Genomic DNA, 21,573 nt, shown 5'->3' with positions numbered 1-21,573 from the left:
GTGGCATTATGAAAACAGGAGCTCACTTACCTCTTTGACTGAGAATTCCTTCAGGCCTAAATATTTCGGGAGTCTCAAAGGCAAAAATGCAGTCGCTTTCATGGACTGTTTCCAGGTCGTCTGTATCACAAAAGGAACGATGGAACCCATCATAGTACATTTCTGTTAACACAATCTAAAAATAGGAAAAATGTAAACAGTTGGGTAACTGGAAATTCAATACTAATTGATCTCCCAATTCTAGGAACTTCTCCAGACCATCAGGACTGGCAGCGGTCTGAGAGAGCTCTGAAACATCTCGCAGAGCCCACTTTATTTGCCTTTAATGAGAGAATCTTGGAAGCACAATATCCTCTGTAACTATATTAACAATATACAGTCACCCCTCCATATCTGTAGGTGCTACATATGTGGATTCAACTAATTGCAGATCAAAAATATTCAGAAGAAAAAAAAGGATGATTGAATGTATACTGAACAGTCTTTTACTTGTCATTATTCCCTAAACAATATAGCATAACAACTATTTAGATAACATTTACATTGCATTAAATATTATAAGTTATCTGGAGATGATTTAAAGTATATTGGAGGTACAACTATTATGTATCCATAAAATAAAAAGTAAAAATAAAGTATACAGGATGATATGCTTAGGCTCTATGCAAATACTGTGCCATGTTATAAAAGGGATTAAAGCACCGTGGATTTTGGTATCCTAATGCAAGGGTTCCTACAACCAATCCCATGGACACTGAGGGACACCTGTACTCTGATGTCAGAACTCTATGACTCTAACTCCAGGGTTCCTCTAAGTTTTGGTATAGAAGAGAACCAGGAGATCATAACGTCTAACCCCCATTTTCACTGAAAGGAGAGAAGCCAAGAGACTTGCCTCAAGTTCTACAACGATTCAGCCTCATGTCGAGGACGGAGTCCACATCTGACTCTGAGGCTTTCTCCTATATCATTTTATTTTCTATTTTTCAAGCCTAAACCATGGATATTTGTATTGAAAAAAAAATCAACTCAAATGTCAAAAATACTAACTAGTTAAATATAGTATAGCCTTACTGGAATTATAAAGCTACTAAAAAGAATGAACTATATATATTTGCACTAACATGCAAAGATCTAAGTAAATACAAAGCAAGGTAAAAACAATAAGTGTAAATGATTCTTATATAAAATCATTAATGTATATATGCATGGAAAAAATCTAAATGAATACTATATAACATAGTATTAAAGTTAGTAACCCTTAGCATTAAGATACCTAGTATGAGATACTTTCTCTTTCTGTTATATTTCTGAAATGGTTGAATATTTTACAATAAAACAGAAAAACAGGACAGGCATGGTAGCTCAAGCCTGTAATCCCAGCACTTTGGGAGGCCAAGACAGAAGGACTGCTTGAGGCCAGGACTTCAAGACCAGCCTGGGCAACATGCCAAAACCTCGTCTCTATGAAAAATACAAAACTCAGCTGGGCGTGGTGGCATGCGCCTGTAGTCCCCACTATTTGGGAGGCTGAGGTGGGAGGATCGCTTGAGTCTACAAGGTTGAGGCTACAGTGAGCCATGATTGCACCAATGCACTCCAGCCTGGGCAACAGAGTGAGACCCTGTCTCAATCAATCAATACATACATACGTACAATATACATACATACAAACAAACAAACGAACAAAAGAAACAAAAGATGGAGAGGAGAACACTGGAGACATTTAAAGACTTTATTACATGCTCAGCCACGCTGTCTACTGAAAAAGCACTGGACTGGGCATGCAGGTTCCAGTCCAGCCTATCACCAACCAGCCCTGCAAACCTGAACAAGTCACACGTCTTCTCTGAGCCTCTTTCAAATAAGAGAGTTGGACTGGACCCCTGAGGTCCCCTCTACCAGCACTAACATTCTGCAGATCTACCAGGTAAAAGAGGTTGGTGGCATATTCCACAAATAGTCCAGCAAAAATGTTCCTGGCACATTTTCCTTTTAATGAATTTAATGACCATGTTGTTTTTCTGCCAGTGAACATGCAAGTAAAATTCACTCTCTTCAGCAAACTGAGGTCAACAGTAAACTTGTAATTATTTCACCAATTTAAACCACATGCAAAAGGAGCCAGACAGTGCTGGAAGCTGTAAAGATGCAACCAGATTTGCCCTGGATACCACCAAAGCCTCGCTCCCTCTCTTTCTGCCTTTCCCTCATCCTGAGAGGAAGAAAGAGCCAATGGGCTTTTCAGAGTAGGAAAGAATATGAACATTTTATCAACATGCCAGTACTTGGCCTACAAAAATATGAGATATTTGCCATATTAGGGTAACACTGCTGGTTGTATTTGTTTTACTGTGGTAACTTCCCAAATAAGGCCACATAAGGCCAAAGTACAAAACACCTTTATTATTCCAGGGATTACATAGTAGTTTCCAGAAGCTACTATCTAGGGAAAGCAATTTAGCTACTGAGTCATCTTTCCTTAATAAATCTTAAATAAGGAATGTTTTTCCAAATAAAATAATAATAGCAAATTGAGTAAAAGCTATATGCAGAAACATGTCAAGTCCAAACAGGTCAAAAGTATTTTTGGTCAATTTCAACATAACTGCTTATCAAACATGCATCCCAAAAGGGAAGTGGCATGGGCACAACTTTCCTTTCTCTTCTCTAAACAAGGTAAGAGACTCTGATCCAGCCATAATGAGAAAACAAAACGTATTGAGCATCTATTACGTATAGAACACTGTACTAGCAAGATATCCACTCTTATCACCACAAGGGGTTTTCTAGCGTCACTGCTCAAGTTTTCAAAGCCTCTTTGACTATCAAACGCTGCAAGGATGCTCCACTGCCCACATACACATCCATGGGAATGATTTAAGAAGGGTTAAGTAATTATACCTTATGAACAAAGCTACAAGAAGGTCCTGGTACACAGCTTCTCCTTTTCTTTTTTGAGAGGAGTCTCGCTCTGTTGCCCAGGCTGGAGTGCAGTGGCGCGATCTCAGCTCACAGCAAGCTCCACCTCCGGGTTCACACTATTCTCCTGCCTCAGCCTCCTGAATAGCTGGGACTATAGGCACCCGCCACCACACCCAGCTAATTTTTTGTATTTTTAGTAGAGACAGGGTTTCGCCGTGTTAGCCAGGATGGTCTTGATCTCCTGACCTCGTGATCCACCTGCCTCGGCCTCTCAAAGTGGTGGGATTACAGGCGTGAGCCACTGTGCCCAGCCTCCTTTTAAAATTATATATACAATTACATGAAACATGAAAAGTTTCTCTATATATTTTACTCTTTGGGGTCTTGATTTTTTTCCCCTCAACTCTAAATGCAACTGGTTTTAAATCTCTAATCATACTCGGCAAAGAACTATAAAAAATTCTAAGAGAACAGAAAGCAATACTTTTGTGGTTCATGTGTAACTTGCCTTAGCAGACTTATTACCTGATCAGTGGGGATCTTTGTTTCCATAGACACTGCTTCCCGAAGTCTGGCAACAGTCCCAGACAGAGGCACGGCCACACCAATCCTCATGCAGTGAGAACATTTCCCTTGATACACTACAGTGACATAGAGAGGCCTGTACAGATCAAAGTCAGATCTTCTCATTAGTCACTTATTTCAACTAAAACATAGAAATGCAAAATAAACCTGAGCTGAAATCAACAAAAATCTAAAGCTAACCCACAGTGTTACTCTGAAGCCAAATGGAAAAATTTCACTTGGCTCTAAGCAGAACTATCAAACAATCATCAAGATCTTTGGAAAAGGCAATCGTCACAAAATGAACATTTTATGAAGCAAACAAAAATATATCTACACTTGATTCTGTGCTTTGTATTTTCTTTAGAACAGCGTAACTCCTGGAAATGTTGAGAAATTGTTCAAAATAAAGCAACTAAGAAACAAGAAATGTAAAGTAAGGTCTCTAGAGAATCCTGAAGCCACTCAACAGCCCTCCCCCTCCCCCAATACTATGTGAGGATGACAAACCGGGTCAGACTAAACAGCCCCTGCTTGCCTCATGTGCCTGCTTACCCTGCAAACTCAGGAGGGCATTTATTCTTGTAAGGTTGTAGCAATGACTGTATTCAATCCCATTATTAATCCCATTACCTGTCTAAATAAGTAAGAAGATCTAATAGGAGCCTACAGAGGAAAAGGAATACAGTAAGAAAATACAGTCTTCATTTTACTAAATCCATTCTTACCTTGTGTGGGGTAGAGGAATTGGCAAAGAAATGCAAAGGAAAGGATCAAAAGTGTTGCTCTGTTTCTGACAATGAGGACACGTCAAAGAAGATCTTTAAAACAAAAAGTAAGACACTCAACATTAAAATCACCCAGAACTATGTCAGGTAAACAAAATAAGTGGGAACATCTGATTTGCTCATACCGGTATTGGGCTTGAAAGAGTTCTTGTACAAAAGTGCTACAGACAGGAAAAGGTCCCTCAGGCATCATATCAGTCTCTGACGGTGGCTAAAAAAAAAAGAAAGTACAATTTCACAGACTAGGAAGACCAATTCTTGGCTGAAGATGAAGTCAGAGAATCACAAATGTCCTTGACTTCCTTTACAAGCTATGCATCAAGTGCAGATACTTCAGTGACGGGCACCTGCTAAAGGAGCCAGAACACAGCAGGCAGGATGTGGGTCACGTGGACTCATCCCCTCACACAGACTTTGCCAGCGATCGTCTCTGCATGGCACTCAGCCAGGCAGCTCCCCTTCCCCAGGATGCTCCAGTTTCCCTCCAATTCTCCAAACTCCTCTAAGAAGTAATCCTCAACCACTTTAAAAGTACTAATGGTAGCCGGGCACGGTGGGTCATGCCTGTAATCCCAGCACTTTGAGAGGCCGAGGCGGGTGGATCACTTGAGCTCGGGAGTTCGAGATCAGCCTGATCAACATGGAGAAACCTCGTCTCTACTAAAAATACAAAATTAGCTGGCTGTGGTGGCGCATGCCTGTAATCCCAGTTACTCAGGAGGCTGAGGCAGGAGAATCACTTGAACCCAGGAGGCAGAGGTTGTGGTGAGCCGAGATTGCGCCATTGCACTCCAGCCTGGGCAACAAGAGTGAAAGTCCATCTCAAAAAAAAAGTACCTATTAGCTGTGCTGTGTATGTTAGTGCCTAATCACACTCTACTTCATGTTGTATTTAACTTTTCATGTCCCTCCACCTAACAATTAGTTACTAAGCACCATACGCAGAGAGAACTGTACAGAACGTTAGGATACAAAGATAATAAGACCCAGTGCCTGACCTTGAGGATGTCTCAATTTGGTGGGAGAATCAGCCACATGCATATAGTCATATGACAGAAGAGAGTGTTCAGGCACAAAAGGATCTTGAATTAGAATAATTTAACAACTTACCAAACCTAGAAATTTAAAATTTGAAGTACAGAGCAGACTCATCAAAAACTTTAAAAACTGCCCAAGGGAAGCAACTCTTTAGTCTTAATTTTTTCCATTATATAAGTCATTTTATCCATATTTGTAAGACTACATGTATACAATTAAAAATTAATCATTATGTTTCTCAATGAGAACATTCTGGGGCTTCTATATTCAAATCCAATCCTAACAGCAGAGAAAATCCATGTTTCCTTTGTGATTGTGTATTCATTCGAGTGAACTACAGAGTATGTGTCTTACTAGAATAGAAAGGAAACACATTCTGCTTTAAAAACAGTTTAGTGAAATGGAATCACTTTTTTTAATCTGAAGTTCATCATACATGCAAATGTTTCCCCTCTCATTAGACTATAAATTCCTTGGGGACAACAGTTCTTGTATCTCACACTGCCAGCACAGTAGCAAACAAAATGAAATGTCCTTTAATGTCCATTGAATCTTCTACTCACTCAGAGCTTAGTCAATTTCATTGTATTAATGCAATGCAACAATTCCTCAGTAGAAGAATCTACACGCTCTCATGACTAGCTGACTGCCCTAGGGGAGCATGCGTCCTTACCTTCAGAGGCGGCTGGCCACTCTGCTTCACTGAATGGTTGAGGTCTTCGTGAACTCGGTCCAAAAGCCACAGTAGAAACTCCTGAGCATCATGCTGGGAATTTCCCCGGTACTGCAGTGCATTCTTTGACACAATAGTCTATGCAGGTAAATAAATCAGCATGAACAGTTGTGAGTTCCTGGCTTTAAAGAAAAACTATTTAGTCATAATCCCAAAAGGGATGCAAGACCTCAAGCATGTTAGAGAGTACTTCCCAGAAGGAGTGCAAAGTAAAAACAGATGCTGGTGTAAAAACCTCACCCCTAGAAACATGTACCAGAACCCTTAAAATACACTTAATCCAGCAATTCTACTTTTAGGAGTGTATCTAAGGAAATTATCAGAACAGCCTGTCAAGACTTCTAAGAAAATATTAATCAGGGTTTATGAAAGCAAGTAATTGGTAATAACTTGGACATCTTAAAAAAGAGAATTGGTTAAGAATAGGAGGAGATGAAACAGTAAAGACAGTTAAATTAGGATACAACTACATGACATCCTTAAGAAATACTATATTAAGTGAAAAAAGTTATAAATAACTCATGTGAAATGTGAATGTATTCTTGTAAAAATTGTTTGGGGGGTGTAGACATGTACATACAAAGAAAAAGTTCTAAAATAACACATACCTACATATTAAGTATTATCTCTGGGTGATAGAATTACAGGTGCTTTTTTTCCTTCTCACTTTTCATATTTTCTACAATGAGCATGTTACATACAAAGCAGGTAAAAGTTTTGTTTCAAACTTTACGAGACTGATTTACATTGCTTTTGCTAAAATGCTGGACTTTTATTATGTAAGATACATAACAGCTTCAAGATTCATCACTCATCAACAAAGATTTAATAAGTGTCTAAGATACAAACAGCCTAGTGAAGGGGACAGGGGGAAAGTCCATCTTACAGTGTAGCATGATGGGATAGTGGTAATGGATACCAAGTTTCTCATAGAGAGGGAAGTTACAGATAAGCAAGGAGGGAAGGCAATGAATCAGCTGAAGTCAGTATAAACTCCTATTTAGCTTAATATAAAGTGAACAGATAAATAAATACAGATATTTATATAAACTTGGGTTCATATCCATATATGTACACTGAAAGGCAAAGAAGTAGTGACACCCCAGTAACAATGTGCACATCCAGTGCCCATATCTTGGTTTCTAATACCATTTTCCAGTATAAAACTAGGGCTCCTTGGAGAAATGCCGATTCTAGGGTTGGGACAGGAGACATATCAAAAAGACACAGGAACCAACCTAAAAGAACTCCCAACAGCCAAAGCTAGAACAATCTGATCAAAAGAATAAATAATATTAGGTTATAACCCAATGTATAAAAAAGTATAAATTGACATAATGACTGAATGAATAAATGAGGGAGAAGAGGTAAATCTTCCTTACAGAGGAATTCCAAATAAGTTATATCAATAATCCCCCCTCCAGGAGGTAGAGCTTACCACCCCTACACCTTGAGTGTGGGTTGTGATAATGACTTACTTCCAAAGACAGGAGATTGGAAAGAGGAGTAGAAAGTAACTTACAGTTACTAACACAATAACTAACACTGCTTTAGAGAGCTGGGCAAGGTTGACATCATCAGTAGTAAGTCATGTTGCTAGCATGTGCACTTGATATGTGACAAAAAGAACATTTTACCTCTGGTCTTCCTCCCAAAAACCCATGGCCTCAGTCTAATCATAAGGAAAACATCAGACAACCCAAACTGAGGAACATTCTGCAAAAAAAAAAAAAAAAAAATGTGACTGGTGCTTCCCAAAACTATCAAGGTCATCAAGGATAAGGAAAGTCTGAGAAATAATCACAGACCAGAAGAGACTAAGACGACGTGACGACTAAATGTAATGTGTTATTCCATGGGAGCCTGGAACAGAAAAAAGGCACAAGAGAATAACTGGGGAAATCTGAATAAAGTGTCAAATTTAGTCAATAGTAACGTACCAATGTTAGCTTCTTAGTTATAACAAATGCACTACGGTGACATAGGATATTAACAAAAGGGAAACTGAGTATGGGCTTCGTGGAAACTCTATGCTACCTTTGCCACTTTTCTGTAAATCTAAAACTATCCTAAAATTAAAAGTTTATTTAAAGGCGAATATATATATTTACAAACTTTCTATAAATATAAATATGGCAGTTGTATATAGGCATATCATGGGAAAAGAATAGAGGCTAATTAAGAAGTAGGAGGATAGTGGTGTTAACTAATAGACAAGAAACCCTTTCAGGAGATGTCATTTGAGCTGGACCTTGAAGATAAAGAGGCAGGGATTCAAGGCTGAGGAAGCAACATGCACAAACACACAAAGGTACAGTATGACACCTTCAAGGAAGACCAAAAAGGTCAATAGGCCTGAAATTCCATTCTTAGACAGAATGGAAGGAGATGAAACAGTAGACAGATTAGGCAGAGTAGGAGGAGATGAAACAGTAAAGTCAGAGGCCAGTTCAGGAAAGACATTTAAGACCACTCAAACATGGCAAAGGGAGCTGTAAGTGAACTGGTAAATTAAGATCATGGGCTCTGGAGCATACAGCCTGAGATCAGATCCCCATTCCCCCACTTCCTATTTGTGAGGCCTGGGACTACTCCCCTCCAAAGCAAAATGGATAATAATGACTCAGTATGATGATTAGATTTTGAGAATGCATGCCAAACATTTCACATGTAAATGAGATATAATCAGCACTCAAATTTTAGCCATATTATATATGGGAGTAAAGAAAAAGCAGGGGGCCGGGTGCAGTGGCTCACGCCTGTAATCCCAGCACCTTGGGAAGCCAAGGTGGCTGGATCACGAGGTCAGGAGATCGAGACCATCCTGGCTAACACAGTGAAACCCCGTCTCTACTAAAAATACAAAAAATTAGCCAGGCGTGGTGGTGGGCGCCTGTAGTCCCAGCAACTTGGGAGGCTGAGGCAGGAGAATGGCGTGAACCTGGGAGGCGGAGCTTGCAGTGAGCCGAGATCACACCAGTGCACTCCAGCCTGGATGACAGAGCGAGACTCCATCTCAAATAAATAAATAAATAAATAAAAAAGAAAGCAGGGGAGATAACTGCACAATGGGAGAGTAGTTAGGAAACAAACTAAAGAGGCAAGAAATAATGACAGTTTAAGCTAAAGCAGTGAGGACAGAATGGGAAGGCAGATTTAGGAGAGATTTAGGAATTTGAGTGGTAGAATCATTAGGATTTGTGATCTAATGAATGTGGAGAGGGAGGAAGGAGGCATTAATGTCACTCACTCAGGGGTCTTACCTAGATGATGAGCAACTGGTAGCATCAAGACAGAAAATAAAAAAGGAAGAAGTCTGGGAAAGAGTTCCCAGAATTGGTCCCCACTTTCGAATCCATTGCAGCTAAAGTTCTATGGAACCTCTGAATGGAAGTTATCTGGTAAACAACTGGAAACTACAGATCTGTGGGTTCACTGCAGGAGTCTGTGCTAAGGACAAAGATTTGGAATTCAACAGATGGATGGTGGTAGAAACCTCAACTAAGGCTGAGAGTGCCCAGACATCATCTATGGGAGATTGAGTCAGAGGACAGAATGCAGAGGTAACCTATATTTAGGTGGGGGGCTCAAAGAAGCCCAAGAAAAAAACCATCAAAGATGTAGTGAGAAAATCAGGAGAATGGTGTCCAAGAGTCAAATGAAGAGAGCTTCATGAAGAAAAGGTTGATTGACAGTGTGAAATGTTGAAGAATGATAAAGGAGGCCAGAGAACTAAAAAGTGTCTGCTATATTGCAATTAAGACAACGATAACAGAGGTGAAAAGAAGGAAGAGATTTGCAATTTGCATCACAATCTGATGATCAGTTTGATGTGAATCAACAAGAAAATGTTCATTTATAGATCTTGAGATTCAGATTTGGGAGGAAAATAACAAAGGGATATTACAGAGAATATGGAGGTGTCACTGACACAACTTACTGAATAAAATGAGCACAGGAGAAGGATCCTGATAAAGACAAAGTTTCAAATACCTGGAAGGACCACTGAATGCCATCTCAGAAACAGGTACACAAGGAGGAACAGGCATGATAGGAAGTCTTCACCACACTACAAAACCTCCCCACTAAATCATCAAATCCAAGGGCTTTTTTCTCAGTCTTCACATCTGTCTCCCTTTAGCATTTTGTATATATATAAACGTCCTGTGCGTGGTGGCTTATGCCTGTAATCCCAGCACTTTAGGAGGCTGAGACAGGTGGATCACCTGAGGTCGAGTTCAAAACCAGCCTGACCAACAGTAGTTAGCCCATCTCTACTAACACAGAATTAGTCAGGCGTGGTGGCACATGCCTGTAATCCCAGCTACTTGGGAGGCTGAAGCAGGAGAAATGCTTGAAGCTGGGAGGCGGAGGCTGCAGTGAGCTGAGAATGCGCCATTGCACTCCAGCTTGGGCGAGAAGAGCAAAACTCCGTCTCAATAAAAAGAATAATAATAATTTTTTTTAAAAAAAACCCTTATTCCATCTTGAAATGGTGGCTTGTGGCCTTATGTTCCCCTCATTTAGAAGAATCAAAACCAAAGGCATTAGTATGTATAATGGAAGAATGTGAGCTACAGAAGAGAAGATTTCCTAATTTAAAAAAAAAAAAATGAATAGCCAGGTGCAGTAGCTCACACCTGTAATCCCAGCACTTTGGGAGGTTGAGGCGGGTGGATCACCTGAGGTCGGGAGTTCAAGACCAGTCTGACCAACATGGAGAAACCCCGTCTCTACTAAAAATACAAAAAATTAGCCGGGCGCGGTGGCGGGCACCTGTAGTCCCAGCTACTCAGGAGGCTGAGGCAGGAGAATTACTTGAACCCAGGAGGAGGAGGTTGCAGTGAGCCGAGATCATGCCATTGCACTCCAGGCTGGGCAACAAGAACGAAACTCTGCCTCAAAAAAAAAAAACACAAAAAAGAATTGATTAAAAACATCATTAGCACTAATGAAACCTTGGTTGACTCGGGATGGAAGACAAACATGTAGATGTCACTATACTGACGGATTGAAAGAGGAAAGCAGATGACACAAGGTCTCCCACTTCTGACTTAGGTAGATAATGAAACCAAGAACAGAGGAAGAGATTAGGGGACCACAGTTTTGAACAAGCTGCATTTGAGGTATAAACATGATCCCAAGTGAGGTTAAATCTGGTGCTCAGGAAAGAGATCTAAGCTGGAAAACTGAATCAGAGCAGCACACGCCTATCATATAAGACAGAACCCAGAGAACATCTGGTGAGAAAAGGAAGCAACTGGGACGGAATCTTGAACACTGGAAAAGGTCACAGAAAAGCTGCCCGTGAAGAAGCAAAGAGGTGGCAGCCAGGAGAGAGTGAGTGGCATCACAAGTGAGGACAGACAAACCTCCATGGAGGCAGAAGCCACAATGAAAACTACCGCAGAAAAGGCAAGTCAGACAGGCTCTGAGGCAGATCCTCTGGAATAGCAAATTAAGAGGTTGCATGCTCATGTAATCTCAATGAAGCAGAATATTTATCAGAGAGGGTTAAAAGAAACAAGGCAAGGATTTGAATGACTGCCAGAGACCATTCTTCATTACCAACGAGCTCAGTTATAAAAGGATGGAGGAAAGATGCTGTGACCATCTGGAGGGGACCTTCAGGAGCAGAGGGACCCACATGCTAAGGGAAGGAGCTAACAGAAGGGAGATATCTGAATAAAGATGATTCTTCGGGCTGGGTGCAGTGGCTCACACCTGTAATCCCAGCACTTTGGGAGGCTGAGGCGGGCAGATGACCTGAGGTCGGGAGTTCAAGATCAGCCTGGCCAACACGGCAAAACCCCATCTCTACTAAAAATACAGAAATTAGCCAGCCGTGGTGGTGGGCATCTGTAATCCCAGCTACTCAGGAAACTGAGGCAGGAGAGTTGCTTGAATCTAGGAGGTGGAGACTGCAGTGAGTCAAGATCGCATTACTGCACTCCAGCCTGGGCAACAGAGCAAGACTCTTACTCAAAAAAAAAAAAAAAAAAAGGTGATTCTTTGGTAAGGGGAAAAGGAGAGATTGATTTAACAGAGGCTGTAGAGGTACTGGCCTTAAACAGAAGATAGGTAGGAGAGATGGAAGAGAAGGGGGTAAAGATAGTCCTGGATGCAGATAAGCTAAAGACAGGAAGGCAGGGAACCTGGCTGAGTTTGTTTTGTAAAAAAAGTAGGCCGGGCGCGGTGGCTCAAGCCTGTAATCCCAGCACTTTGGGAGGCCGAGACGGGCGGATCATGAGGTCAGGAGATCGAGACCATCCTGGCTGACACGGTGCAACCCCGTCTCTACTAAAAAATACAAAAAACTAGCCGGGCGAGGTGGCGGCGCCTGTAGTCCCAGCTACTCAGGAGGCTGAGGCAGGAGAATGGCATGAACCCGGGAGGCGGAGCTTGCAGTGAGCCAAGATCACGCCACTGCACTCCAGCCTGGGCGGCAGAGCGAGACTCTGTCTCAAAAAAAAAAAAAAAAAAAAAAAAAAAAAGTAGACGACAACTGCTAAGAGGAGCTCTTAGGTGTAACAGGGGTAATGACAATCTCATGGCATATGGTTGGGCCACAGAAACTGTCAGAAGTACAGCAAGCTTCTGTTCCGAATCCTCTCTCTTATGGACTCCCAATGGAGAAATAAAAGGAAAAAAAAAAAGTTTTCAACATAGACATTCCAAACAAATTAACTGAAATCAAACTCTTCATTATGTTTCAAAGCAGATAATTTATACACAGCATCCATTCAGATTTCAGGGTGGAGATGACATTCAATTATCAAGACTGCATTAAATTTATTTATGCTTCTGTCCACTATCACTTCAACTCATCCACACTTATCCACCAGTTGCTGTGTTCTAATGCAGACTGCCAAGGCTGCTCAACAACATGTTTGTTGGGCATGACCAAACAGGTAACAGGACGTCCACAACCCTCGTAACTACGGCAAAAACCATTCTGGGTCAACTCCACCCTAAATCACTACAGCACACCCTAAAGGAAATTTAAGGAAAAGAAAATCTCAATACACAAACACAAAAGGTCCTCTTTCTGCCTTTGTACCCCTCACAATGGTAACTTACTCCCACTGCAGATACCCAGGGGACTATTTATCTTACCTCTTCCCCAGACAAAACAAAACATAGAAGAATCTAATGGCCAATCCTTTAGTATGTGTCACAGAAAAAAGAAAAATAGCAGGAGTCAGGAATCCTAAGTTCAAGCTCTGGCTCTGCCACAAACCACTGGTTATCAGAGGCAACTCACTGAACCTGTGATTCGAATCCTCGTTTATCAAATGAGCAGATGAGACCCCTGCATCCCAAATCTTCACCCAAGCTCTTCCCTAGGAGTCCTGGAAAGTGATCTGGTTTACATTTTTGGTCACATCTGATGCTGCTTTGATTTGTCTTTACAATTTTTTTTTCATAATTAAACCTTAGTTTATTTGATGTCAAATTAATCTTTCTGTATGTTTGCAGTTTTGAAAAAGTTGATTATCAATGTCCTCTGTAAACAGAAGCATTGCTACAATCTGAGAAATCATTTAAGTATGTCATTTCTATAGAAAATAGAATGTGGGCCGGGTGTGTTGGCTTATGCCTGTAATCTCAGCTCTTCGGAAGGCCAAGGCAGGAGGATGGCTTGAGCCCAGTTCAAGACCAACCTGGGCAACATATCGAGATCCCATCTCTACTTAAAATAAATAAAAATAAAATAGAAAAGAAAAGAAAAAATAGAACATGGTCCTTCTTAAAATTAGTCTTACATATTTGTGTCTATTTTACAGAATTTGGGTACAGTGCTTCTGTTTGGAAAAAATATTAAACTGAGTCTCTTGATCTCCTGGCTTAAATCCTATACATCCTACTATAAACAAGTTTGACCTCTGCTTCAATTTTCCCCTCAACTGGGATGATCCTTAGCATATAGTTACTAAAAAATAAAGTAAAAGGCAAAACACTTACCAGGTTTTCAAGTTTCACAAAATTTCTCCTTACCCTTCAAAGAGAGAATGTTTTTATTTTTTTCCCTTAAAGAAAAAAAAAAAAATGAGTTGGAAACATGGGTCAGAAAAGCAAAGAGCCATAAAATTAGACATGAGGGTCTTTCCTTCTGTAGAGCCCTAGTAAAGAGGCCGAAGCATCCCAGGCTCCAGGGAAAAGGTACTGACTGGTCCAAGACATCCTTCACCTAACACCAGGAAGAAGAAGAAAAAGCAATGGTCGGTCACTGGTGATTTCCACCCATGGGAAACGGATGTGGCAATACTGGTCTGACATGAATGATCGGGAACTGGGCTCCTCTTTTGGGAAGAAGGGTAGCTTGCAAGACTCATCAAACCCAATCATTGCCCACTTTCTTTGATTATATGCCAGAAGAAACACAAAATTTGTTTCCAGTGATCAGGGACAAAAAAAAAAAAAAAACCCCACACACAGAAGAAACTCAGGAGGACAATAGTATTTACATTTTTAGAAAAAGAAATAGACAAAATGCAAACAGCTGGGTTTATAGATGGTATTTAAAAGTGAAATCTGGTTTCTGGGCTGCTGCTAGAAATAAAATAATAAGCAGTTGTCTTAAGAAAAGTTTCATCTTTTGAATTTTACTTTCAGGACACCTACTAAGTTGATGAAGAATAATTAGCTAAAACATGAGGGATAAAATTTGTACAAATATATGAACACTGTAAAAACAGATATGAGCCATGAAAAAATGGTAATATAGTGTCCATGCAATAGTATGACATACTAGGACACAGAATAAATAGGGCCTTCTGTGCCCCTCATCCATTCTTCCTCCTTATCTTCTCCTCTGAGGGAAGGTCTTTTAACAGAAGGCACAAATAAGACTGAGAGACTCCTACTATTTGCTGGCTGGGGCAAAAGGCCCTTGAAAGGGACCCTAAGGCCTCTAGGTTTTCATATGTACTTCCCCTAGGGCTGGAATGCCCTCCACCACACTCCTCAAACCACTTTCCCTCCTCAGAAGGATAAGCAGGGGACCCTGGTGGGAGAGGAGAGAGAGATAAATGAGGCACAGGGAAAGGGGGCTTCCATGCAGGATGGAAAGACAACCTGATGAGGACAGGAGCAAATGCCACACACATTCTTTGGACTCTGTTCACATTTGGTCACAGAGCAAAGCATGTTATTCCTGGTACAGGTTGAGTATCCCTCATCCAAAATGCTCAGAACCAGAGGTATTTTCAAGTTCATATTTTTTTTCGGATTTCTGATTATTTGCATTATATTTACCAGCTGAGCATCCCAAATTCGAAAAGTCAAAATCCAAAATGCTCCCATGAGCATTTCTTCTGAACATCATGTGAGTGCTCACAAAGTTTCAAATTTTGGAGCATTTCAGATTTCAGATTGTCAGATTTAGGATGCTCAACCTGTACAGAGCTCCTGATCCTTCCAGGCACAAGGGCCAAGCATAGGATAACTCAAGAATCGGTGTCCCTCATATCCAAGTTCTCAGGATCCAAACTCAGGAACCAAACAGATTTGGATAGCAAAGAATATCTGCACTGCTATAAGATTAGTGTCAGATTTTAGGCCGGGTGCGGTGGCTCATGCCTGTAATCCCAGCACTTTGGGAGGCTGAGGCGGGCGGATCACAAGGTCAGGAGATCGAGACCACGGTGAAACCCGTCTCTACTAAAAATACAAAAAATTAGCCGGGCGCGGTGGTGGGCGCCTGTAGTCCCAGCTACTCAGGAGGCTGAGGCAGGAGAATGGCGTGAACCCGGGAGGCGGAGCTTGCAGTGAGCCGAGATCACGCCACTGCACTCCAGCCTGGGCGACAGAGCGAGACTCCGTCTCAAAAAAAAAAAAAAAAAAAAAAAGATTAGTATCAGATTTTAAGCAAATTCATATGTACCAGAAAGACCCGGTGGCAAGGACTCACTGCTGAATAACGACTAGTAAAGTATACATTCCTTACCTAAAAGAAAAGGCTATAATAAAGGGGTTGAGAAATGGTTACTGCATTTCAAGAAATTATAACTGACTCGTGAAACCACAAAACTAAAGGATGAAGTATGGTCAAGAGCCAGGATAAAAGGGAGAAAAAGTGAAGTGGATTCAGCCAGATGAACAAGAAGCAACAGCTGTCCCAACAGATTATACAAGTAACAAGAGAAGACCTCCAAGTAAGTATTTACACAATGGCTAAAACTTTCTGCTAGAAATGCAGTAGAAAAAGGCTGGATTATGAATACCAGGGTTCAAGTTCTCTTCCTACTACTTCTGATTTCTTTTTTCTTTTTTTTTTTTTTTTTTTTTTTGTTATTATTGTTGTTGAGATGGAGTCTCTCTCTGTTATTGTTGTTGTTGTTGAGATGGAGTCTCTCTCTGTCTGCCCAGGCTCGGGTACAGGAGTGCAATCTCAGCTCACTGTAACCTCCGCCTCCTGGATTCAAGCGATTCTCCTGCCTCAGCCTCCAAGTAGCTGGGACTACAGGTGCACGCCATCACATCCTGCTAATTTTTGTATTTTTAGTAGAGATGGGGTTTCACCATGTTGCCCAGGCTGGTCTTGAACTCCTGACTTCAAGTGATCCTCCCATTTCAGCCTCCCAAAGTGCTGGGATTATAGGTGTCAGTCACTGTGCCTGAACTTTCTACCATTTTTTACTTAACATGTGTTTTCTCTGAGCCTCAGTCATCTTTTCTGCAAAATGGGAATGGTGAGAGTAATGCTTTTCTAAAAGGATTACTGTAAGGCTTTAATGAGATCATAAAAGCATTGTATAAAGTCTAAAACTCTGTACCGATGCTATTATGCAGTTTTGAAAAACAAACAAACAAAAAGAATAGAATCACCCTATAATACTACATGATCCTTAAAAATGCCAAAGAGAAGGAGAAAACATCTAAAGCACTGGTTCTCAATCCTGGCTGCATATTAGAATTACCTGGGGAAAGTTAAAAATAAAAACCACATCCTGGCAGCAGCCCACTGCTAATTTTTTCTCAAGTGTGACGTATTTTTAATGACTATTTCTAATGTGAAGCCAAGTCTGAGAATGAACACAGCCACACTGGAAAAGCTCTGGAGTTTCACTTCCAAAAGCACCAAAACTTACAGGAGGCTCCTTTGTCATAAGTGCATTATATGACCTCTTACATTATGTTTTATTCATATCTCCAGGACATACCATCTCACATGCATCCCTAGACAGTGAACAGGAATAATGTCTTACTCAATATTACTTCCCCAATACCTGGCAAATACAATGCTTGGTGCAAAGGGTAACAATAACAGATAATATTTATTGAGCGCTTATACTGTATCAGGCATTACGCTTATTGCTTATAGATGTTGTTTTCTATAAAATTCACCCTTAATGGCTAGGTGCAGTGGCTCATGCCTGTAATCCCAGCTACTCTAGAGGCTGAGGCAGGAGGATCACTTGAACCCAGGAGGCGGAGGTTGCAGTCAACTGAGATCGCACCACTGCCCTCCAGTCTGGGCGACACTGTGAGGCTCTGTCTCAAAAAAATAATAAAATAAAATAAATAAATTCACTCTTAGGAAATTCCCTATGCTGTATTCTTATTTATAGATGAAAAAACTTAGCCTCAGAGAAACAAAGTAACTGTTCCAAGTTATCACTCTTCTTTTTTTCTATTTTGAGACAGTCTCGCTTTGTCCCCCAGGCTGGATCGCAGTGGCGGGATCTCAGCTCACTGCAACCTCTGCCTCCCAAGTTCAAGCGATTCTCCTGCATCAGCCACCCAAGTAGCTGGGATTACAGGCGCATATCACCATGCCCAGCTAATTTTTGTATTTTTTGTAGAGAAGGGGTTTCACCATGTTGGCCAGGCTGGTCTCAAACTCCTGACCTCAAGTGATCCACCTGCCTTGGCCTCCCAAAGTGCTGTGATTATAGGCATGAGCCACCGTGCCCGGCCAGTTACCACTATTCTTCAACCTCATCTGATTAAAATAAAATATTTTTGCCTATAATCCTTTTTCAACAAAGTCCCTTAAAATGCTTTGTCCCCATATAGGATTCAGCATCACACAGGGCTCAGGTTCTTCATTCTAAATGTCAATTTTCAATTAGACATAAAGCATGACTGAACTACAGCTGCACCAACCCTGAGGCTTCGGGGAATTTATTTGCTTTTAAATAAATCCTTGTTAAGCAGTTTTTGTTTTGTTGCAATTTGTATTTCCTCCTATGACTGAAATATGGCCCAGAAACAAAAATGCAGTTTATCTAATTGGGATGTTATTATTTGAGGAGTAAGGAGGAATGCAGATGATGTAGAAAGATCAAGCTGCGGCATGTGAAGAACTATGTCCTGCCCAAGTGTCCCAGGATGCTAGAGAAAGCAAACACACCAGCGACAAAGATGTGGCTTTGGGGAACTCCATCTGTCTCTCATCAGTAACGTAAAGGGGGTGTTCTTCACCTTACAATGCTCAAGCTGCTCTTCTGGTGGAGATTAATTCCACCAACAGTCCATCCTTCCTCGTACAACTTAAGTGGCCAAACATTGCTGACTCCAAGTTTAGAGTCAGCTCAGGTCACCAAAATGTATTTAACTACCCAATTAACTAACTCAAGTAACTCAAGATACTTTTGAAAGCATCTTCTTTCTGGACTCTTTTTGTCATTTTCCAACACAATCTACAATTCTTTTCAACCATAATAAAACAAACCCTTTTTTTAAGGAGGAAGGGGGGAAATTTTGACTTACAATCAACACAAAAAAGCAAACGTGCAGTCCCAATGCAACTTGGTCATCATACAGAAAGAATGGTAATCTGAAAGAGTTAAAAGTTAAAACTGGGCCGGGCACGGTGGCTCACACCTGTAATCTCAGCACTTTGGGAGGCCAAGGCGGGCGGATCACGATGTCAGGAGATCGAGACCACAGGGAAACCCCATCTCTACTAAAAATACAAAAAATTAGCCAGGCACAGTGGCGGGCGCCTGTAGTCCCAGCTACTCAGGAGGCTGAAGCAGGAGAATGGCGTCAACCGGGAGGTGGAGTTTGCAGTGAGCTGAGATTGCACCAGTGCACTCCAGCCTGGGCAACAGAGCGAGACTCCGTCTCAAAAAAAAAAAAAAGTTAAAACTGAAAAGTCATCTAAATATCTAATAATTATTATATGTTCCTATCATGAAACATTATAAATGGTTAAGGGTTTAAAAAGCACCAAGTTGTACACTTTAAATACACACAATTTTTATATGCCAATGATATCTCAGGCTGTTTAAAAACAAGAGAGACCTATGGAGCTTTAAACAAAAGTTTTCCACTTATAGTAACTCTAAACCCAAAGCCCAGACCAACCTCTGGATCTTAACCACTGGGGAAAGAGACAAGAGCCAGCATCAAAGAAAAATGAGAGAAAGAGGGAAAAAGAATGTATCCCTACGGCTATATCCAGGGGCCTTTTCAGGCCATCCTGGCTTGCCAGGTGGTGGGAGATGAATGCTTAACCCTATGAAGAGAAAAAAGGAATGGCAGTGGCAGCTTTTTGAGCAAGTAAAAGAAAGTACAGGAAGAACATACAGACTTACGAACTCAGCACAATGGCCCTGCACACAGCACAAGAGCCAATCAACGTTCTTTGCTGAGTGGCGCTCCTCTCCGAAGTGGAAGTAAAGCAACCTATACATCCCAGGAGGCAGAATAAGGTGGGAAAGGCAAGGAGTAGAGGAAAAATGAGATAAGGCCTTGAACTAACCCTAAGCCAAACATGAATATATTTCTTCTATAAACACAGACAGATTATATATACACACACAAGAGGCAAAATCCTCTTGATTTTGAATATATTGACATTTGATTATAACAGACCTAAAATGTTTTTGACTGAACAGCCGATTTTATAAGGGGATCCAAAATATTCTGGAAATAACCTTGCGTTGACTCACTGTTCTGCTATTGCATCTTTATAACTGCAACATCACTTAGTAGTAACTAAGGGAGATTATTCATAAGCAGATCCAGCAAGTTTCACTATAAATTATGCATTCACATCACCATAAACTCAGAGTACTCCCAGTAAATTTTAGCTGCCTGAGATACTTGCAAGTCATAGACCTGCTGTGGTACTCTACACAGCCAACCCTATGGATACTTGACAGGCAAACCAGGCTGACTCTTAGGCCTCCAAACAATCACAGCCTCCACCCATTGTTTCAATCCTGGCCACAAGAATTAGATCTCCTAAAAACCAACAAAGATACCTCCAGCTCATCCTGGCTCCAGTCTTCTCCTAGCAAAGTAAAATTTAGAACCTTCCCAGCCTAGGCCTGGCCTGGCCCAATCTTGACCAATTCTAGTCAGTCCAGGCCTTGGTCATCTGCCTGTCTTACGTGGATGCTAAATGGATGTGTGTGTGTGAACATAGGGACAGTAAAAAAAAGACAACGGTGTGAAATCAAAATAGGGCAATTCCCTAGTATCAAAATGTTACTATCATATAGTAACTTCAAAGAATAGATCAAGCTGTTCTCCCTCACTACTAACCAAAGAAATGCAAATTAAAACAATGAAATGCTATTTTCTACTTAGCAACTTAAAGATTTCTTTTCTAATTGCAACAGTGGGGTACCACACATTCTTAATAATGCTAGTGGTAAAATCCTTCTGTAAATAAGGTAATAATATGATTTAAGAGCCTTTGAAATATATAACTACTGAAAGGAATTTCCTCATTTTATATAGCCTCAAGAAATAATCAAAAGTGAAAGGTTTACAGCAGATCCAAAAACTGAAAAGTTTTTATGATGAAAATTACTGATAAGACCATACGAAATAAAGATCACATGATGAAAATCTGGATATATGGTTTGATATCAATTATGTTATACACACACAGGGGAGGGGAAGGCAAGTAAGTCAATTTTATTATTTCAACTTGCATATATTTTCCATGTTTTCTACAATAATTTAGGCACTACTCTTACAGAAATAGATGTTATCTCATATCAAATTTTAGCAAAAGAACCCAGACACAAAAGAATATATACTTACTGCAAACCAAAACCACAATGAGATACCACTTCATGCCTACTCAAATGGCTATAACGAAAAAGACAGACGTTAACAAGTGTTGATGAGGATATGGAAAAACTGGAACCCTCACACAGTGCTCGTGGGAATAAAATGGTGTAGCAACATTGGAAAAGAGCCTGACAGCTCCTCAAACAATTAAACAGTTACCATATAACCCAGCAATTACATCTCTAAAATATACCCAAGAGGAACAAAAACATATGAACACATAAAAATCTGTATGTGAATGTTCACAGCAACATTATTTATAATAGCCAAAGTAGAAACAACTCAAATGTCCATCAGCAGATGAATGGATAAACAAACTGTGAAATATTCATATAACATTTTGCAGCTATAAAAAGGAATGTAGTATGATATATACTACAACATGATTAATCTTGAAAATATGCTAAGTGAAAGAGGCCAGATGCAAAAGGCCACATGTATGATTGCTTTCATCTGAAATGTCCAGACTAGATAGATACACAATGT

General features: G+C 40.6%; 1 protein-coding gene across 1 annotated transcript in view; it reads right to left on the bottom strand.

Annotated features, from left to right (window-relative positions):
- The window catches only part of USP31 (ubiquitin specific peptidase 31), a 102,751-nt gene that overhangs the window by 45,243 nt on the left and 35,935 nt on the right, over nucleotides 1-21,573 (bottom strand). The window contains exons 2-6 of the mRNA XM_025371316.1: nucleotides 5,989-6,126; nucleotides 4,403-4,488; nucleotides 4,218-4,310; nucleotides 3,451-3,586; nucleotides 31-175 (exon numbers count right to left, since the gene is read on the bottom strand). Of these exons, the coding sequence (XP_025227101.1) occupies nucleotides 31-175; nucleotides 3,451-3,586; nucleotides 4,218-4,310; nucleotides 4,403-4,488; nucleotides 5,989-6,126 (598 nt within the window). The remainder of the gene's footprint in view (nucleotides 1-30; nucleotides 176-3,450; nucleotides 3,587-4,217; nucleotides 4,311-4,402; nucleotides 4,489-5,988; nucleotides 6,127-21,573) is intronic.

The sequence above is a fragment of the Theropithecus gelada genome, chromosome 20 (assembly GCF_003255815.1).
Source record: "Theropithecus gelada isolate Dixy chromosome 20, Tgel_1.0, whole genome shotgun sequence".
Taxonomy (NCBI): domain Eukaryota; kingdom Metazoa; phylum Chordata; class Mammalia; order Primates; family Cercopithecidae; genus Theropithecus; species Theropithecus gelada.
The sequence above is the reverse complement of the archived record's forward strand: the minus strand, read 5'-3'. Positions and strand labels throughout refer to the sequence as shown.